Source organism: Cetorhinus maximus, chromosome 7 (assembly GCF_964194155.1).
Source record: "Cetorhinus maximus chromosome 7, sCetMax3.hap1.1, whole genome shotgun sequence".
NCBI classification, from domain to species: domain Eukaryota; kingdom Metazoa; phylum Chordata; class Chondrichthyes; order Lamniformes; family Cetorhinidae; genus Cetorhinus; species Cetorhinus maximus.
The window spans coordinates 13,865,243-13,881,613 of NC_135885.1; the positions used below are offsets into that span (position 1 = coordinate 13,865,243).

Genomic DNA, 16,371 nt, shown 5'->3' on the forward strand with positions numbered 1-16,371 from the left:
ACTGGTTGGAGTCATACCTAGCACAAAAGAAGCTTGTGGTTGTTGGTGGTCAATCATCTCAGCCCTCAGCAGCAGGAGTTCCTCAGTGCAGTGCCCTAGGCCAACCATCTTCAGCAGCTAAATCAATAACCTTAATTCCATCTTGAGGTTAGATATCAGGCTGTCCCTTAGTGACTGCACAGTGTTCAGTCCCATTTATAACTCCTTAGATACTGAGGTAGTCTACGCCCACATGCAGAAAGGCATGGACAACATTCCGGCTTGGGCTGATAAGTGACAACATTCATACCATACAAGTGCCAGGCAATAATCATCTCCAGTAAGAGAAAGTCTAGCCTGCTCCCCTTGACTTTCAATGGCATTACCATCATCACTTTTGGGGAGGTGGTGGCATAGTGATAATGTCACTGGATTAGTAACCCAGAGGCCCAGGCCAATGCTTTAGGGTCATGGGTTCAGCTGCTGGAATTTAAATTCAATTAGTAAACCTGGAGTTGAAAGCTAGTCTCAGTAACTATCATCACTTTTCATAAAAACCCATCTGGTTCACTATTGTCTTTTAGGGAAGGAAATTTGTCATCCTTACCTGGTCTGGCTTACATGTGACTCCAGATCCACAGCAATGTGGTTGACTCTTAACTGCCCTCTGAAATGGCCTAGCAAGCCGCTCAGTTCAAGGGCAATTAGGGAATGGCAATAAATTCTGGCCTGGCCCACCCTGCCCACACCCCATGAAAGAATAAAGGAAATCTCCCACTGTCAACATCCTGGGGGCCACCTTTGACTCGAAGCTTAATTGGACCAGCCACATAAATATTATGGCTCCAAGAGCAGGTCAGAGGCTGGAATTCTGCGGCAAATGACTTACCTCCTGTCTCCCAGAAGACTTTCCACTGTCTATAAGGCACAAGTCCAAAGTGTGATAGAGCACTTGCCTGGGTGAGCGCAGCTGCAACACTACCCGAGAAGTTCGACACCATCCTGGACAAAGCAGCCCGCTGATTGGCACGCCATCCAACTTTAACGTTCAGTCTCCACCAGTGCCGCTGTAGTGTCTGCCGGCTACCAGATGCAAGGCAGCAAATTGCCAAAGCTTCTTTGACAGCACCTTCCAAACCCACGACCACTACCACTTAGAAGGATGATGGGAGCAGACGCGTGGGAACACTGCCACCTGCAAGTTCCCATCTAAATTGCAAACCATCCTGACTTGGAACTATATCACCATTCCTTCATTGTTGTGAGGCCAAATCCTGGAACTCCTACCTAACACCACTGTGGGTATATCTACAGTGTGCATATGGCAACGGTTCAAGAAGGCAGCACACCACCACCTTCTAAAGGGCAATTAGGAATGGGCAGCTAATGCTGACCTTGCCAGCGACCCCACATTCCGTGAATGAGTTAAAAAAAAGGTTGAAAAAATTAGGAAAGAAGACACGGTAAATCGAGCAGTTATGATCAGGTGATGCTGAGCTGGTGTTTGAATAAAAAAACCTATAAAGTGTAGAAGCATGGAAATGTTTTCATTATACATGACACACAGGTTTAATTTACCCAATAAGTCAGATCGACATTTATTGCGCATCCCCAGTTGCGATGTGGAGGTGGTGATGGGCCTTTGAAATGAATTTTTAATTTAAATTAATAACTTTTTTCTTGGAGGTAATTTACTGAGGATTGAATTGAGTGTGTTCAGCTGCATTGCAGTGTGATCATTATGCATAACTGTGCTCTGAGCAATCATGCGAATGTTAGGACTGCAAGGCCCAAGTTTTCACATCTCCTGATTTCATTATCTCATTAGCTGTGAATACTGAAAGTTGATAAATATTTTGTCAAAAGTGCAATTTCTTTAGGTCCCCAGGGGGCGCCTGGTGTTTCTGACAGGTAGACCCGTCGCAGTGTCACTTAGCAGACTGCTAGCAGGGATCTACAAACAGGTTGATTTATTCAGAGCTAGTGCCCTTGTTATACTGAAAGTGGTATTGAGGTGCATTAAATTATATTGCCACTGCAGCAAATAATGGGCTATTTCAGTTTCATTAAAACTTCACGCCTTTTTAACAGAACATATCCCATGCACATACATTAAATCTGTCTATTCACACTTATCTGATGGGTACTACTTTTATTAATTTGGAATGACAATCACAGTCTCTGACCAGTCTTCTATCCAACTGTAGCATAACTTCAACCCCTTTGGATTCTCCTCTTGAGATACTGGACAACATTCCATTGGCCTTTTTAATTACCTTTTGTGCCTGTTCACTAACATTTAGTAATTTCTGTACTTGGACCCTAAGTCTCTCTGGTCATTCACAGTTCCTAACTGCTTGCCATTTAGAAAATACTCTGATCTATCTTTCTTAGGCTCACTTTCCCCATACTTAATTCCATCTGTCATAGTTTTGCTCACTCACTTAACCTATCAATGTTTCTTTGCAACTTTCTGCACCCTTCTACACAATTTACTGTGCCACCTAACTTAATGTCATCAGCAAACTTAGATATACGACTCTCTATTCCTTCATCCAAATCATTCACATATTGAAAGCTGAGGCCTCAGTCCAGATTATTGGGGGATAGCCCTCGTCACATCCAGCCAATTAGATTTCATACTCATTATCCTTACTTTCTGCCTCCTACCTCATAAGCAATTGCATACCCAAACCAAGAGGCTGTCCACAATTCCATATGCTCTTATTTTTTGTTAAAAGTCTTGTATGTGGAATCTTGTCAAATGCCTTCTGAAAGTCCATGTAAATAATATTCATAAGACACTCCCTTATCTCCCATGGCAGGTTGCTCCTCAACATATTCAACTAGGTTTTGTAGCTAACATTTATCTTTTACAAATCTATATGGCTTTGATTAGCTTATATTTGTTTAAATGCTTGGTCACTAAATAGATTCTAGTTGTTTTCTCATATTTAATGTTAGGCTAATAAACCTATCATTTCCAAAATTGTCTCCCCTACCTGTCTTAAATAATGGAGTGACATTGGTCAGATAATCTATTCTTCTTTAGAGATGTTGGTTGGCAGATAAATGTTGGCCAAGTCACTGGATGAGGCCCTCTGCTTTATGAATGGTGCTGTGGAATCTTCTGTGTCCACCTGACAGAGCAGTCGCGACTTAGGTTTGATGTCTCATCTGAAAGTCAGCACCTCTTACAGTGCAGCACTCCCGCAGTACTGCAGTGAAGTTTAAACCTGGATTGTGTGCTCAAGCCTCCAGAATAAAACTTTAATCCACAACGTTCTGGTGCATAGGTGAGAGTGCTACCAGTAAGCCAAGGCAGATATCCATTCAGCAAAGAGAATTTATCAAAAGGCATACTAGAGAAAATCGAAAATGTTTAGCGCTCATAACTCCAGTTGAGGTATCCCAGGGTTGTGAAAGGTGCTATATAAATATAAGTTTTTTTTTCTTTCTGTCATTGTTCAGTTAGTTAATGTTGTGACCAAAGTTACTACTACACCTCTCTCTAATTACTTCTCTAAACTTTGGATCCTGCCAAATTCATCAATTTTACAGAGATGACATCAAAATCACTGCCTGCTGTACCAAATCAAAGTGAACATGTTTGCTCTATGTTTCATGTGTGCAATGGAAAATTTAGCATGTTCCCATCTAATTTTTTATCTCATGTATTGTGCCCTTCCATGGATGCACATAGCCAAATTGTTTCTCTAATTTTCCTATGAGAAATACTTAATGCTTATTCTACACTAAGATGAACAGTCAACTTTGACTTCTGTTAGGTGGAACAATGGGTTAATTGGGACGAATTGGTTGCCACTAGGTGCCCTGATGAATTGGCTCTTGCTTTAAAATATTATAATGCATTTGTCACATATAATAAAGATGACATTTTAATAAATTGTTTTATTTTCAAACAAAAAACATCTGTCGAACATTCAGAAATGAACCAAATAAGCACTAGTAAAGACCTTCGTAAGACATTTACAAATTAGTAGCCTGTGATTTAAGAGGTCTTATTGATTTCTGCAATGAACCCAGGTATTCCACTGCTCCTTCTGATTATCATGGCTGTTCTGAGGAAGACATTAGATCATATCCATGTTTGTATTCTCCCTAAATATGTGTGCATGCAGATAGCTAAGCAGCCAGTGAATGAAAGCCTGGCCATCACTGACCAGGTTGAGTTTTCTTTTCTCCTCTGCAGTGTACAGTTGCCATACAGTACTGCTGACACCCATCCTGTGTATATGAGGACAGCAAGTGTAGTAACAGTTTCATGTTTCTTTCTTGTTTCAGCTGGCAATCATGAAAATCAGGGAGAGTTGTCCGTGAGCAGAATCGTCAAGGAAACTGGGAATGAGAAAGGTAAATATGCAACCCTTGATAGGAATCATCTGGATTGTTGTAATATCTGGCTCTTTTATTAAACTCCTGTTTAAAAGCAACAAGGGACAGGAATAGAAGTTATTTTCTTAGGAGAATTGGTGCAGTCTCTGAGGAAATTGCCAAAATGGTTACAGTTATTGAGAGTTATAAGCTCAGCTGCATCATGAAGCAGTCAGTGACTAATGTTAATAAAAAGATTCAGTGACAATGCTTTTTTTCTTAAATTATCCAATTTTTATTTTTTGTAAACTGTTGTCTCAATTTGACCCACACAGCAGTGCTGAGGGACAAAGTCAGTGATGTGCAAAACTATCATCTTGTTGTAGCACTGAGGGAACTTTGTACTGTCAGAGGTGCCACCTTAAATGAAATGTTAAACTGAAGCTCCATCTACCCCCCTCAGTTAGATGTAAAAAATTGTGCAGCACTACTTCAAAGAAGAGCAGAAGTGTCCTAGCTGATCGCTATCCCTCAACCAACGTCACTAAAATAGATTACCTGATCATTATCTGCTAGCTGTGCTCAAATTGGCTGTTGCGGGTTCCTATATTATTACTGTGACTACCCCTCAGAAGTACTTCATTGGCTGTAAGATGCGCTGGGATGCCCTGATATCATGGAAGGTTATTATATAACTGTAAGTGTTTTCTTCTTATAAGATACTAAAATCTACAAGTAAAAGAAAAGCAAATCTGAAACCCTCTGAGACCAGAAGCACAAATTCTTGAGCATAAATCCACACTGCTACATCAGTGGAGTATTGAAGGAGCGCAGCATTGTTTGAAGGGGGGCATTGAATTGAAGCCTTGTCTGTCTACTCAGGTGGACATAAAAGACTCCATGGCACTATTTTAAGTGTTCACCTGGTATTCTGGCGAACATTTTTCCCTCACCCACCACAAAAAAACTGATTATCTGGCCAGTCATTTAATGGTTGATTGTAGGACCTTGTTTTACACAGAATTTGCTGTGTTTCCCTAGAAACAGAAATGAGTGTATTGGTTGTTAGTGGTTTGAGATGACCTAAAGATGTGATAAAATGCTATGTAACTTCCTTCTTTAACACTACTTCAGACTACACCATGACAGTAGAACAAAGTGGAGGCTACAGGTTCTAGAACAGATGTTGGGAATTTTTTTTGCACAACGTGATCAACATGGAATATATTTTTGAGTGAAGGTGAAAATCCTGAATTGTTTAAGGAACAGTCGGATTTTGTGGTGGGGAGATGTGGTGGGGTGGGGAAATTGTAAATTCTTTTTGGATGGATTAGCTAAGATAGATCTAAAGGCCTTTTCATCTGCCAAACTCTGTTCTATTGTTTGGAGTTCTGGGATTTTACTGGTGTTTTAATAATTGAATCCCCCGATTTCTTCTGTTCGTAATAATTGTATATTAAAATTAAATCTCTTGGTAGGGAATAATTGCAAGCTAGTACCTTTCTATTCTAAAGACATTGTAATGAGGAACTTCAGTTATGTGGGTAGATTGGAGAAGTTGGGGCTGTTCTCCTTGGTGAAACGAAGGTTAAGAGAAGATTTGATAGAGGTGTTCAAAATGATAACTGATCTGTACAGAGTGGATAGGGAGAAACTTCCCATTGGTGGAAGGATCAACAACCAGAGGGCACTGATTTAAGGTGATTGGCAAAAGAAGCAACAGCAACATGGGAAAATACTTTTTTACGCAGTGGGTTCTATGGTTCTATGGAGTGTCATAAAGTAATATGGCACAGAAACAGGCCCTTTGGCCCATCGCGTTTGTGCTGGCCATCAAGCACCTATCTAGTCTAATCCCATTTTCCAGCACTTGGTCCATAGCCCTGTATGCTATGGCATTTCAAGTGCTCATCTAAATACTTCTTAAATTGTTGAGGGTTCCTGCCTCTACCACCCCCTCAGACAGTGTGTTCCAGATTCCAACCACCCTCTGGGTGAAAAATCTTATCCTCAAATCCCCTCTAAACCTCCTGCCCCTTACCTTAAATCTATGCCCCCTGGTTATTGACACCTCCACTAAGGGGAAGTTTCTTCCTATCTACCCTAAGTATGCCCTGCATAATTTTGTATACCCCTATCAGGTCCCCCCTCAGCCTTCTCTGCTCTAAGGAAATCAACCCTACCCTACCCAGTCTCTCTTCATAGCTGAAACGCTCCAGCTCAAGCAACATCCTGGTGAATCTCCTCTGCACCCTCTCCAGTGCAATCACATCCTTCCTGTAGTGTTGCGACTAGAATTGCATGCAGTACTCCAGCTGTGGCCTAACTAACGTTTTATACAGCTCCAACATAACCTCCCTGCTCTTATATTCTATACCTCGGCTAATAAAGGCAAGTATCCCATATGCCTTCTTAACCACCTTATCTACCTGTACTGCTGCCTTCAGGGATCTATGGACATGTACATCAAGGTCCCTCTGATCCTCTGTACTTCCTAGGGTCCTACCATTCATTGTGTATTCCCTTGCTGTGTTAGTCCACCCAAAATGCATCGCCTCATATCTGGAATGCACTGTCTCAGAGTGTGGTGGAGGCAGATTCACTCATGGCTTTCAGAATGGAGTTCGGTAATTATCTGAAGAGAACAATATTTACAGGGCTACTGGGAAAAGGCAGGGAATGGGACTCGATGAGTTTCTCCTACAGTCAGCCAGGACAGACACAGTGGGCTGAATGGTCCCTTACTGTGCTGTAACCATTCTACGATCCTATAATATAATCATTCGATGATGCCTCAGTTCTCCAGGCAACTTATGTTTAGAAGTAGTCGATGTTGCGACTCAGAAGCACTCGTTTAAAATGCTGCAAACCAGTGTTATTAGCCAGTGATGTTTAGTTTTAGCTAGCTGGAACCTTGAAAGGAAGCACTTATGAGATTGATAACCAGGATTTTAGAAACAGACCCTTAATGTAGATACAAAGCTGCTGTTAATCTCTTCAGAACAGTAGAGGTATAAAGCATGCTTATCTGAAAATAAAGTCATCATTTAGATAATGTACTGTTGAATTCATGTTATTTTTTTTTATTCATTCACGGGATGTGGGCTTGGCTGGCTGGGTCAGCATTTATTGCCCACCCCTATGTGGTGTAGGTACACCCAGAGCGCTGTTAGGAAGGGTGTTCCAGATTTTGACCCAGTGATAGTGAAGGAACGGCGATATATTTCCAAGTCAGGATGGTGAGTGACTTGGAGGGGAACTTCCAGGTGGTGGTGTTCCCATCTATCTGCTGCCCTTGCCCTTCTAGATGGTAGTGGTTGAGGATTTGGAAGCTGCTGTCTAAGGAGTCTTGGTGAATTCCTGCAGTGCACCTTGTAGATGGTACACACTGCTGCGACTGGGCATCGGTGGTGGAGGGAGTGAATGTTTGTGGATGTGGTGCCAATCAAGCGGGCTGCTTTGCCCTGGATGGTGTCAAGCTTCTTGAGTGTCGTTGGAGCTGCACTCATCCAGGCAGTGGGGAGCATTCCATCACATTCCTGAATTGTGCCTTGTAGATGGTGGACAGGCCTTGGGGAGTCAGGAGTTGAGTTACTCATCGCATGATTCCTAGCCTCTGACCTGCTCCAGTAGCCACAGTATTTACATGGCTATTTCAGTTCAGTTTCTGGTCAATGGTAACCCCCCAGGATGTTGTTAGTGGGGGACACAGTGATGATAATGCCATTGAACGTCAAGGGGTGATCGTTAGACTCTCTCTTGTTGGAGATAGTCATTGCCTGACACTTGTGTGGCTCGAATGTTACTTGCCACTTGTCAGCCCTAGCCTGGATACTGTCCAGGTCTTGCTGCATTTGGACATGGACTGCTTCAGTATCTGAGGAGTCACGAATGGTGCTGAACATTGTGCAATCATCAGTGAACATCCCCACTGCTGACCTTATGATGGAAGGAAGGTCATTGATGAAGCAGCTGAAGATGGTTGGGCCAAGGACACTACCCTGAGGAACTCCTGCAGTGATGTCCTGGAGCTGAGATGATTGACCTCAAACAACCACAACCACCTTCCTTTGTGTTAGGTATGACCCCGACCAGCAGAGACTTTTCCTCCTGATTCCCATTGACTCCAGTTTTGCTACGGCTCCCTGATGCCACACTCGTCAAACTCGTCAAATGCTGTCTTGATATCAAGTCACTCTCACCTCACCTAGAGAGGACACTGCTACTCATTACAAGAGATTAATATTGCTGGTGCTTGATCAGCTGTTTGTTGCAGAAAATGATAAGGGAACCAGAAACGTAACACAGGTCAGGAAGCATCTGAAAGAGATTTGCTAAAATTTCTGGTGGGATTCACGGTTACAAGGTTCATCAATTTTTTTATTTCAAGTGTAAATAGACCTGCAATTCATTACCAGCATCTTCTGTGTTTACTTCCGAATACCAGTTTTTGAGGTTTTCCTTCCAGTTGCCAGCTGTGGCTCAGTGGGTCATACTCTCCTTTTTGATTCCGTAGGTCGGGCATTCTTGTCTCAGTTGAGCACAAGATCTAGACAGACACCCCGGTGCAGTACCAAGGGAGTGCTGTGCTGGCAAAGGTGCCGTATTTCACATAAAACATCGAATCGAACCATGAGAGATCCCAAGGCATTATTTCAAAGAAGAACAGGGGAGTTCTCCCTGGTTCCAATATTTATCCCACAACTGGCATTACTGAAACACGTTATCTGGTCATTATCATATTGTTGCTTGTGGGAGTTTACTGTGCACAATTGATTTCCATTTTTCTGATATTACAAGTGATTTCATTTGAAAAGCACTTCATTGACTGTAAAGCACTTTGGGACATCCTGAGGTCACGAAGGATTCATTCTTTCTAACAAATGTCTGGTAATAAATTTAAGACAGTCTGGGTGCTGAGAGGTCTTGCGGCTTTACAATGTTGTCAAAGCCACCTGAATTGGATTAGTGTTTGTAACTTACTGCTATTACCTTATATGTACTAACCTGAAAAGAAAAATCCATTAGGATTGTTGACTTTCCTTGTTCCTCAGACCATGTAAAACCTACCCAATTGTGCAATGCATCCCTGGGGGGATTTAAGTGCTTTAGGATGCTTTTCTATGTTAAAGGTACTATATGAATGCAAGGATGTTGTTGTTGATCAGGGTAGGGTGTGAAGTAAAGCAAAGTTGTTTCATTGGCAAAAATATCAGAGTTGTTGCAAAACAAAATGGGATGGGGAAGAGAGATGCTGATCCATAAGTTACACCTTCCAAATAGTAGCCTTGAACATCCAACACATAACTAACACTTCAAGCAAAGTGTTGAAAACGAGTGAATGGTGTAATCATGTTTAAGTATCCTTACTACTAAAAGCAGAAAGTGGGGAGGAATGTGGCTTCATGCACGTTATACAGCAGTAAACTCTGTGCAGCATAAATCGTTCATTGTCTTATCTGTTTTTCTTTTTATCCAAGATACTATGCTGCCTTCCATTTCATTTAAAAATCTACTAAAATCTTCTCATGCTACTGTTCGTTTGCACAACACATTTCATTAACATGATGTCCCATTTGCCTCATTTGCTGAGACATATTGTTAAGCATCTCCATGTATTTTGAAGCCCTCTTTTCTAAAATTATAATGTCCAGATATAAATTTGATTTTCCTTTCCACTTTACATTCATGCAGTTCATATAATAACATAGCTTTTGCTGACTTTAACCAAAGGAATTTCAGCAAGCCAACAGTGGAAACTTTTGACCAAGGTGGAAAGTGATGACAGGAGCTGCAAAGGAAGTGTTCAACCACAGGGAGGAATGTATCTGTGACAGTAAAGTCAAGATGTTGTTGATAAATTAAAATGCCTAATTGCTCGGTGTGGTTAACAATCAAACATAAGGCCAGAATTGATGGATCACAGTGTCCTCGGACAATAAAGAACAAACAAAGAACAAAGAAAAGTACAGCACAGGAACAGGCCCTTTGGCCCTCCAAGCCTGCGCCGATCATATTGCCCGTCAACTAAAACATTTTGCACTTCCGGGGTCCGTATCCCACTATTCCCATCCTATTCATGTATTTATCAAGCTGCCTCTTAAACACCACTATCGTACCTGCTTCCACCACCTCCTCTGGCAGCGAATTCCAGACACTCACTACCCTCTGTGTAAAAAAACTTGCCCCACACATCTCTATAGTTTTTTCCTCTCACCTTAAATCTATGTCCCCTAGTAATTGACTCTTCCACCCTGGGTAAAAGCTTCTGACTATTTACTCTGTCCTGTCCATGCCACTCATAATTTTGTAAACTTCTATCAAGTCGCCCCTCAATCTCCGTCGCTCTAGTGAGAAAAATCCAAGTTTCTCCAACCTCTCCTCATAGCTAATAACCTCCAGACCAGGCAACATCCTGGTAAACCTCCTCTACAACCTCTCCAACGCCTCCATATCCTTTTGGTAATGTGGTGACCAGAATGGCACGTAATATTCCAAGTGTGGCCTAACCAAGGTCCTATACAGCTGCAGCATGACTTCCCAGCTTTTATACTCATAAAATACTTTATACTATATAAAAGGCTGGAGCAGGTCACAAACATTGTGAGGGCTGATGCCATGGAAGGATTTGAACACAAACATGTGAATATTGAAATCGCGCATTGGAGAACTGGGAGCCATTGTGGATCAGCAAGCTCGGGAGATGTTTGAACAGGTCTTGGTGCGAGTTACTTTATAGAGAATAATAAAAGGGGTATAGTAGCATGATGGTTATATTACTTGACTTGCAATCTGGAGGCTGGGGAATTTAAATCCAATTAATTAAATCAACCTGCACTAAAAAGCTAGTATCAGTCGCAGTGACCATGAAACTACCGGAGTGTTGTAAAAACCTATCTGGTGGACAAATGTCCGTCCTTTAGGGAAGGAAACCTGCAATCTTCATCCGGCCTGGTTTATATCTGACTCCTGACCTGCAGCAATATGGCTGACTCCTAACTGACTTCTGAAAATTAGTCAAATAAGATGAATGACTGACGAGAGAATCCTTGAACTTGCAAAGTGAAATGATAAGTAAGCTTACCCTAATGATGTTATTCAGGAGTTTTAAGGAAAGCTATCTTGGTTGTTAACCACTGGAAAGCTTGATAGTAAATTAAGACTCAGTCAAAGATGAAGGAATTGTGGGATGATGTGGGTGAATGGACAGATTATAAGCAACAGAGGCTGATCCAGTGTTGATGAACTGATGAGGGTTTATCACCTATGTGTATCTGTTCATAAGCAAGGCAGTTTCTGTGACTTCATTGGAAGTAAAACAGGTTGCTAATTCACTAATAGCCATTTTACACTATCACTCAAAAGCCAGGATTATGCCCATTAAATCTCTTCCATTTTGGACAGATATGAAAGCATTTTTCAGCTTATATTTAACACATTCAAAGTTGATGCCAAAGTAGTCTAAATGTATACCACATTAGGAACTGGGTGTGCAGTGGTTTAAATTTAGCCCAGACTATTGGAGTCTCTGATTTGCATGTTTTTGTCATTATTTTTCTCCCCAATTCCCCCCCCTCTTCTCTTGATTGAGTCACGTTGATTTATGGTTCCACCAGCCCTCTGGTGCGTTCACATCCTTAAAACAAGTCTCAGCAACGAGTGTCAGTGGGTTGTTCCAAAATGGGAGACATTTCAGGCAATTCCAATGTGCACTTTCCATTGGGGGGTCACAAAATTGAAATCACTGGCAAGAAGCCTGAATAGTATTTGCCCTTCCTAACTCAGGGCTGCTGAAACCAACTGCGACTGTCAGCCACCACACTGTTAAACTGAGTTCAAACCTGGGATCTTCCTGGTCTCTATGGTTCAGTGCCATACTGGGAAGTGTCGTTTACCCACATAGCCGACAGAACTGCTTCAGCTTATGCTGCTCTCTATTACCCTGTTTATTTGTGCATTCTATTGCACAATTTTATCCTCCTAAGAGGTCATTTTCTCTGCCTCTCCATGCTGTGCGATTTCCAAAGGATTAATCTCTTCAGCGGCCATCTTATTGTTACAACAACTTGCATTTATACAGTGCCTTGAACATGGTACAAAGCCTCAAGGTATTTCTCAGGGCATCTGACATAAAACTGAATCAGAGAAGGAGCTGTTAGGACAAGTGGCCAAAAGCTTGGTGGAAGAGTTAGGTTTTTAAAGAGCATCATAAGGAAGGAGAAACAGTGAGGTGGACAGGTTTATAGAATCACAGAATTATTACAGCACAGAAAGAGGCCTTCGGCCTATTAAGTTTGTGTTGAGTCTCTGAAGGAGTATTTCATTTAGTGCCACTCCCCTACTTTCTCCCCATAACCCTGCATGTTCTTCCTTTTCAGTTGATAACCAATTCCCTTTTGAAAGCCCCAATTGAACCTGCCTCCACCACACTCTCAGCAAGTGCTGTCCAGATCCTAACCGCTCGCTGCTTTTCCTCCCGTCACCATTGCTTCCTTTACCAGTTCCTTCTCCACCACCACCTCCCACCCCCAACCCCACCCCCTCTGACCCCAACCACCCCCCACTCGGGGTGCCCTGCAGCTGATCAGTGACAGCCTTGACCTTAGCACTAGGGAAGCAACATAGCATCCTGGCCACAGAAACGCCTGTCTGTTCCCCTACCTATTGAATTTCCTAGAACTATTGCTTTTCCAGTCTTCTACATGTACAACTTAGCCAGCCGTGGCGCCATGGACTTGGCTCTTGCTGCACTCCCCAGATGAGCTATCATTCTCATCAGTATTTGGAGCTGAATACTGATTGGAGAGTGAGATACACTCAAGAACTCCTGCACTGCTTGTTTCTTCTCGGCTGTCTGGTAGTCATCCATTCCTTCTCTCTCTGCATATTCTTTTAGCTGTGGGGTGACTGCATCTATAAACATGCTATGCACGGAAGAAATTTGAAAGCTTAGAGCCTAGACATTTGAAGACACAGCTGCTGATGGAAGTGGGAATGCATAAGCCAGGATTGAAAGAATACAAAGTTCTCAGAGAGAGTTGCAAGTCCGGAGGAGCTGAAAGAAATTGCAAGGAGTGATGCCATGGAGGGATTTGAACACAAGTATGAGAATATAAAAACCAAGGTGTTGGTGGACAAGGTAGATGAACAAGCTCAGGAAACAGGTACAAGTTACCTGATAGTGAAGTACAAAAGGGGTGTGATAGCATGGTGATTATGTTAATTGACTAGTAATGCTGAAGCCTGAACTAACGATCCAGGGATATGAGTACAAATTCAACTATGGCAACTGGGAATTTAAATTCAATTAATTAAATCAATCTGGAATTAAAAACTAGTCTCGGTATTAGTGACCATGAAACGAGTGGATTGTTGTGAAAAGTCATCTGACTTGCCATGTCCTTTAGGGAAGGTAATCTGCTGTCCTTACCTGGTCTGGCCTATATCTGACTCCAGACCCACAGCAATGTGGTTAACTCTTAACTGCCCTCTGAAGTTGGCAAGTAAGTTACTCAGTTGCAGTCAAGAAGGTGGCTCGTGACCACCTTCTGAAAAGCATTTAGCGATGGGCAATAAATGCTGGCCTTGCCAGTGATGTCCACAGCCTGCGAATGACTAAAAACATATTTTATGAAAGGAATTTAACCCACTTAAACTGTTGTTTTTCTGCTTCTGCACACTTAGTTTTCCCAGGTCACAGGCTGTTCCTGACGAGATAGCAGCCAGATGCCCCTTGGCTCACAGAGCCTTTCAATACCACTTTCTTATCTCTACAGGAATAAATTGTAGAAGACAGGCCTTTGTTAACTTTCAATCTGTTTTTTGTATGATGAAGTTCCCTGTCTCCTCTTTGCAACTTCCTTTATATACCAGTTGTAGGTTAGGAATCAGCCAGGCTAATCTGCATCCTACCATTTGGCTTTTGTTTCCTACATACTTACTGCTATAAAACTCCTAAGCTGCCATATAATCAGTCAGATTTTCTGAATCCCATTGTGTAGCTCTTCATCCTCTTTACAAGTGATTTTTATGAGAGATAGTAAGGCAGAATTGCACGTAAAAATACTATTTGTGATAGAGATTATATCTTGTTGGATTATCTGTAATAAATGGCATGACATGTCAAATCTCATGATTTTTCAGTGAAATTAAGCCTTTATCCCAATCTGGCGAGAGGGCTCTTTTAAAAAATTTTTCAATCAGGGGAAAGCGCAAACGCAGTCCCCCGCTACCACAAATTTTGCAGTCGAGTATCCCGCATTTGGGGACATCACAGGCATCAGCACACCCGGAGTGCAATGAGATAGCCTCATCCTGGGAGAACAACCTTCATGATCATTGTTTCTCCCCTGAGGGGGCTCTGAGGTGTCAGTATTTTTCACAGGTGGCTATTGTTATGATCCTAGCTGATGTTATTACTAAACAAGGCAGATCCCAGAATGGACCTGGCTTGATAGATCATAATTTTGATTTTTTTAAATCATGGAGGGTACTTACTGAACAGATTCACAGGAGTCTGCTGTTGACTTTTTAACAAAAGAATAAAACATTTTTTAAACAGGAAACTAACAAATTACACTAGATGACAAAAAGGTCAGAAAGATTTCAACACAAGGAAAAAATGATTCAAACTCACGCTATCCCTTTTTTCCCAGCAATACTCTTACAGACCCAACACTCCAGTGAAGCTGTACCATTACTTCTGCGCCAAGACTAGAGCTGGTTCAGTTGCAAAGAGGTTTCTTTTCCAGTAGATTTCTGAACATTCACTAGATGTTCTTCCACAATTGGCATTTCCCGTGACATATCCAGAAAACTCACTCTAAATTCACTGTTAATTTAACTTTAGAGCAATACATATGAGTTCCTTAAATTCATTTCCTCAGCAGTCTGGTATCATTTCCAGCTAGACAGAGTCTTAGACCTTTTATGTCTTCACTCTGTGGTATATACATACCAACTGAACTAAAATCTGCCTTTGTGTCTGTCTCTGTGGGTCTCTCTCTGATCCCCTGTTGCCAGGCAACAGCACCGTTTTCTCCCCCTACTTTTTGTATTTGTTTCAACTTCTCTAAACTACTAACCCCTTGGTAACCCATCTCTTCACTGCAAGAGTCATAAAACCTCATTAAAAATGCATATATACAAAAAGGGCCTGGAGAATTGCTGGCTCTGTCTCAAAAAAGAACTCTAAAATGAAACAAAACCCAGGTTTCACTTTTCTTAACACACACATAAAAAAAGTATAAATTAAACTTAAAGCTATCCCTTGTTCCTAACACCCACAAATACAAATATAACTTAGTTAAAACTATCTCTAGTTCCTAACACCATATCCTTGGGGAACACTTTAAAGCTGTTAACAATTGTTAAGTTCTTGATTCATTTTGGCTGACACCAGAGCAATCTTTACACCGGGTTCGAATTGAAATCAAAATAAGACAGTGATTACTATCCTGCATTTTCCAGCATTTTCCTTTCGATTTTCTTTTGGTTACAGAAAGTCCCCAAAGCCCTCGAAGCTGCTATTGGCTTTTTAAAAATAATGTGCTTAGCCCCTGAATGCTTCCTACAAAATAGCATTCATCACTCTTAAAGAATTAAATATCCCACAGACTAATTAGTTACAATTACTGAATAGTTTATAAACCCTCCCACACAACCTTTGCGTCAAATATTCATAATATGACAACACATGTTACATTCGCATTAAATAAAGTCATATATAATAGAATGGATTTTATGTTATATATCGATTTATAATCATGTTTTTATGATGAAGTTCGTTAATTTGACTCTACTTCTACAATTTAAAATGGTAACTGAGTTTGGTCTTCCTACCATCTTAACACAAGGAAAATAATCATTTTCGTGTCCAGATGACTAAACACTGAAGCATGTTCATGTCATTGTTGTTTCTATCTGCTTATATGGCATTCTGTTACTAGGATAGTTTATATTAGGGGGAAAGAGCACTATTGATGGCATTTTCATATAAGTGACCCATAGTCTGGAGATTCAATTGCAGTGGTCCTGAGTGCTGTTATATTTGGTGCT

The 16,371-nt window shown here is 41.5% G+C and overlaps 1 protein-coding gene and 1 non-coding gene across 4 annotated transcripts in view; one reads left to right on the forward strand and one right to left on the reverse strand.

Annotated features, from left to right (window-relative positions):
* Positions 1 to 16,371, forward strand: part of dhrsx (dehydrogenase/reductase (SDR family) X-linked) — a 281,259-nt gene that overhangs the window by 85,226 nt on the left and 179,662 nt on the right. For all 3 annotated transcript variants that reach the window (XM_078545083.1, XM_078545084.1, XM_078545085.1), the window contains one exon: positions 4,285 to 4,353. In XM_078545083.1, coding sequence (XP_078401209.1) covers positions 4,285 to 4,353 — 69 coding nt within the window. The remainder of the gene's footprint in view (positions 1 to 4,284; positions 4,354 to 16,371) is intronic.
* On the reverse strand, positions 14,515 to 14,676 carry LOC144683120 (U1 spliceosomal RNA). The gene has a single exon (XR_013577171.1). It is a non-coding gene; the product is annotated as a U1 spliceosomal RNA (small nuclear RNA).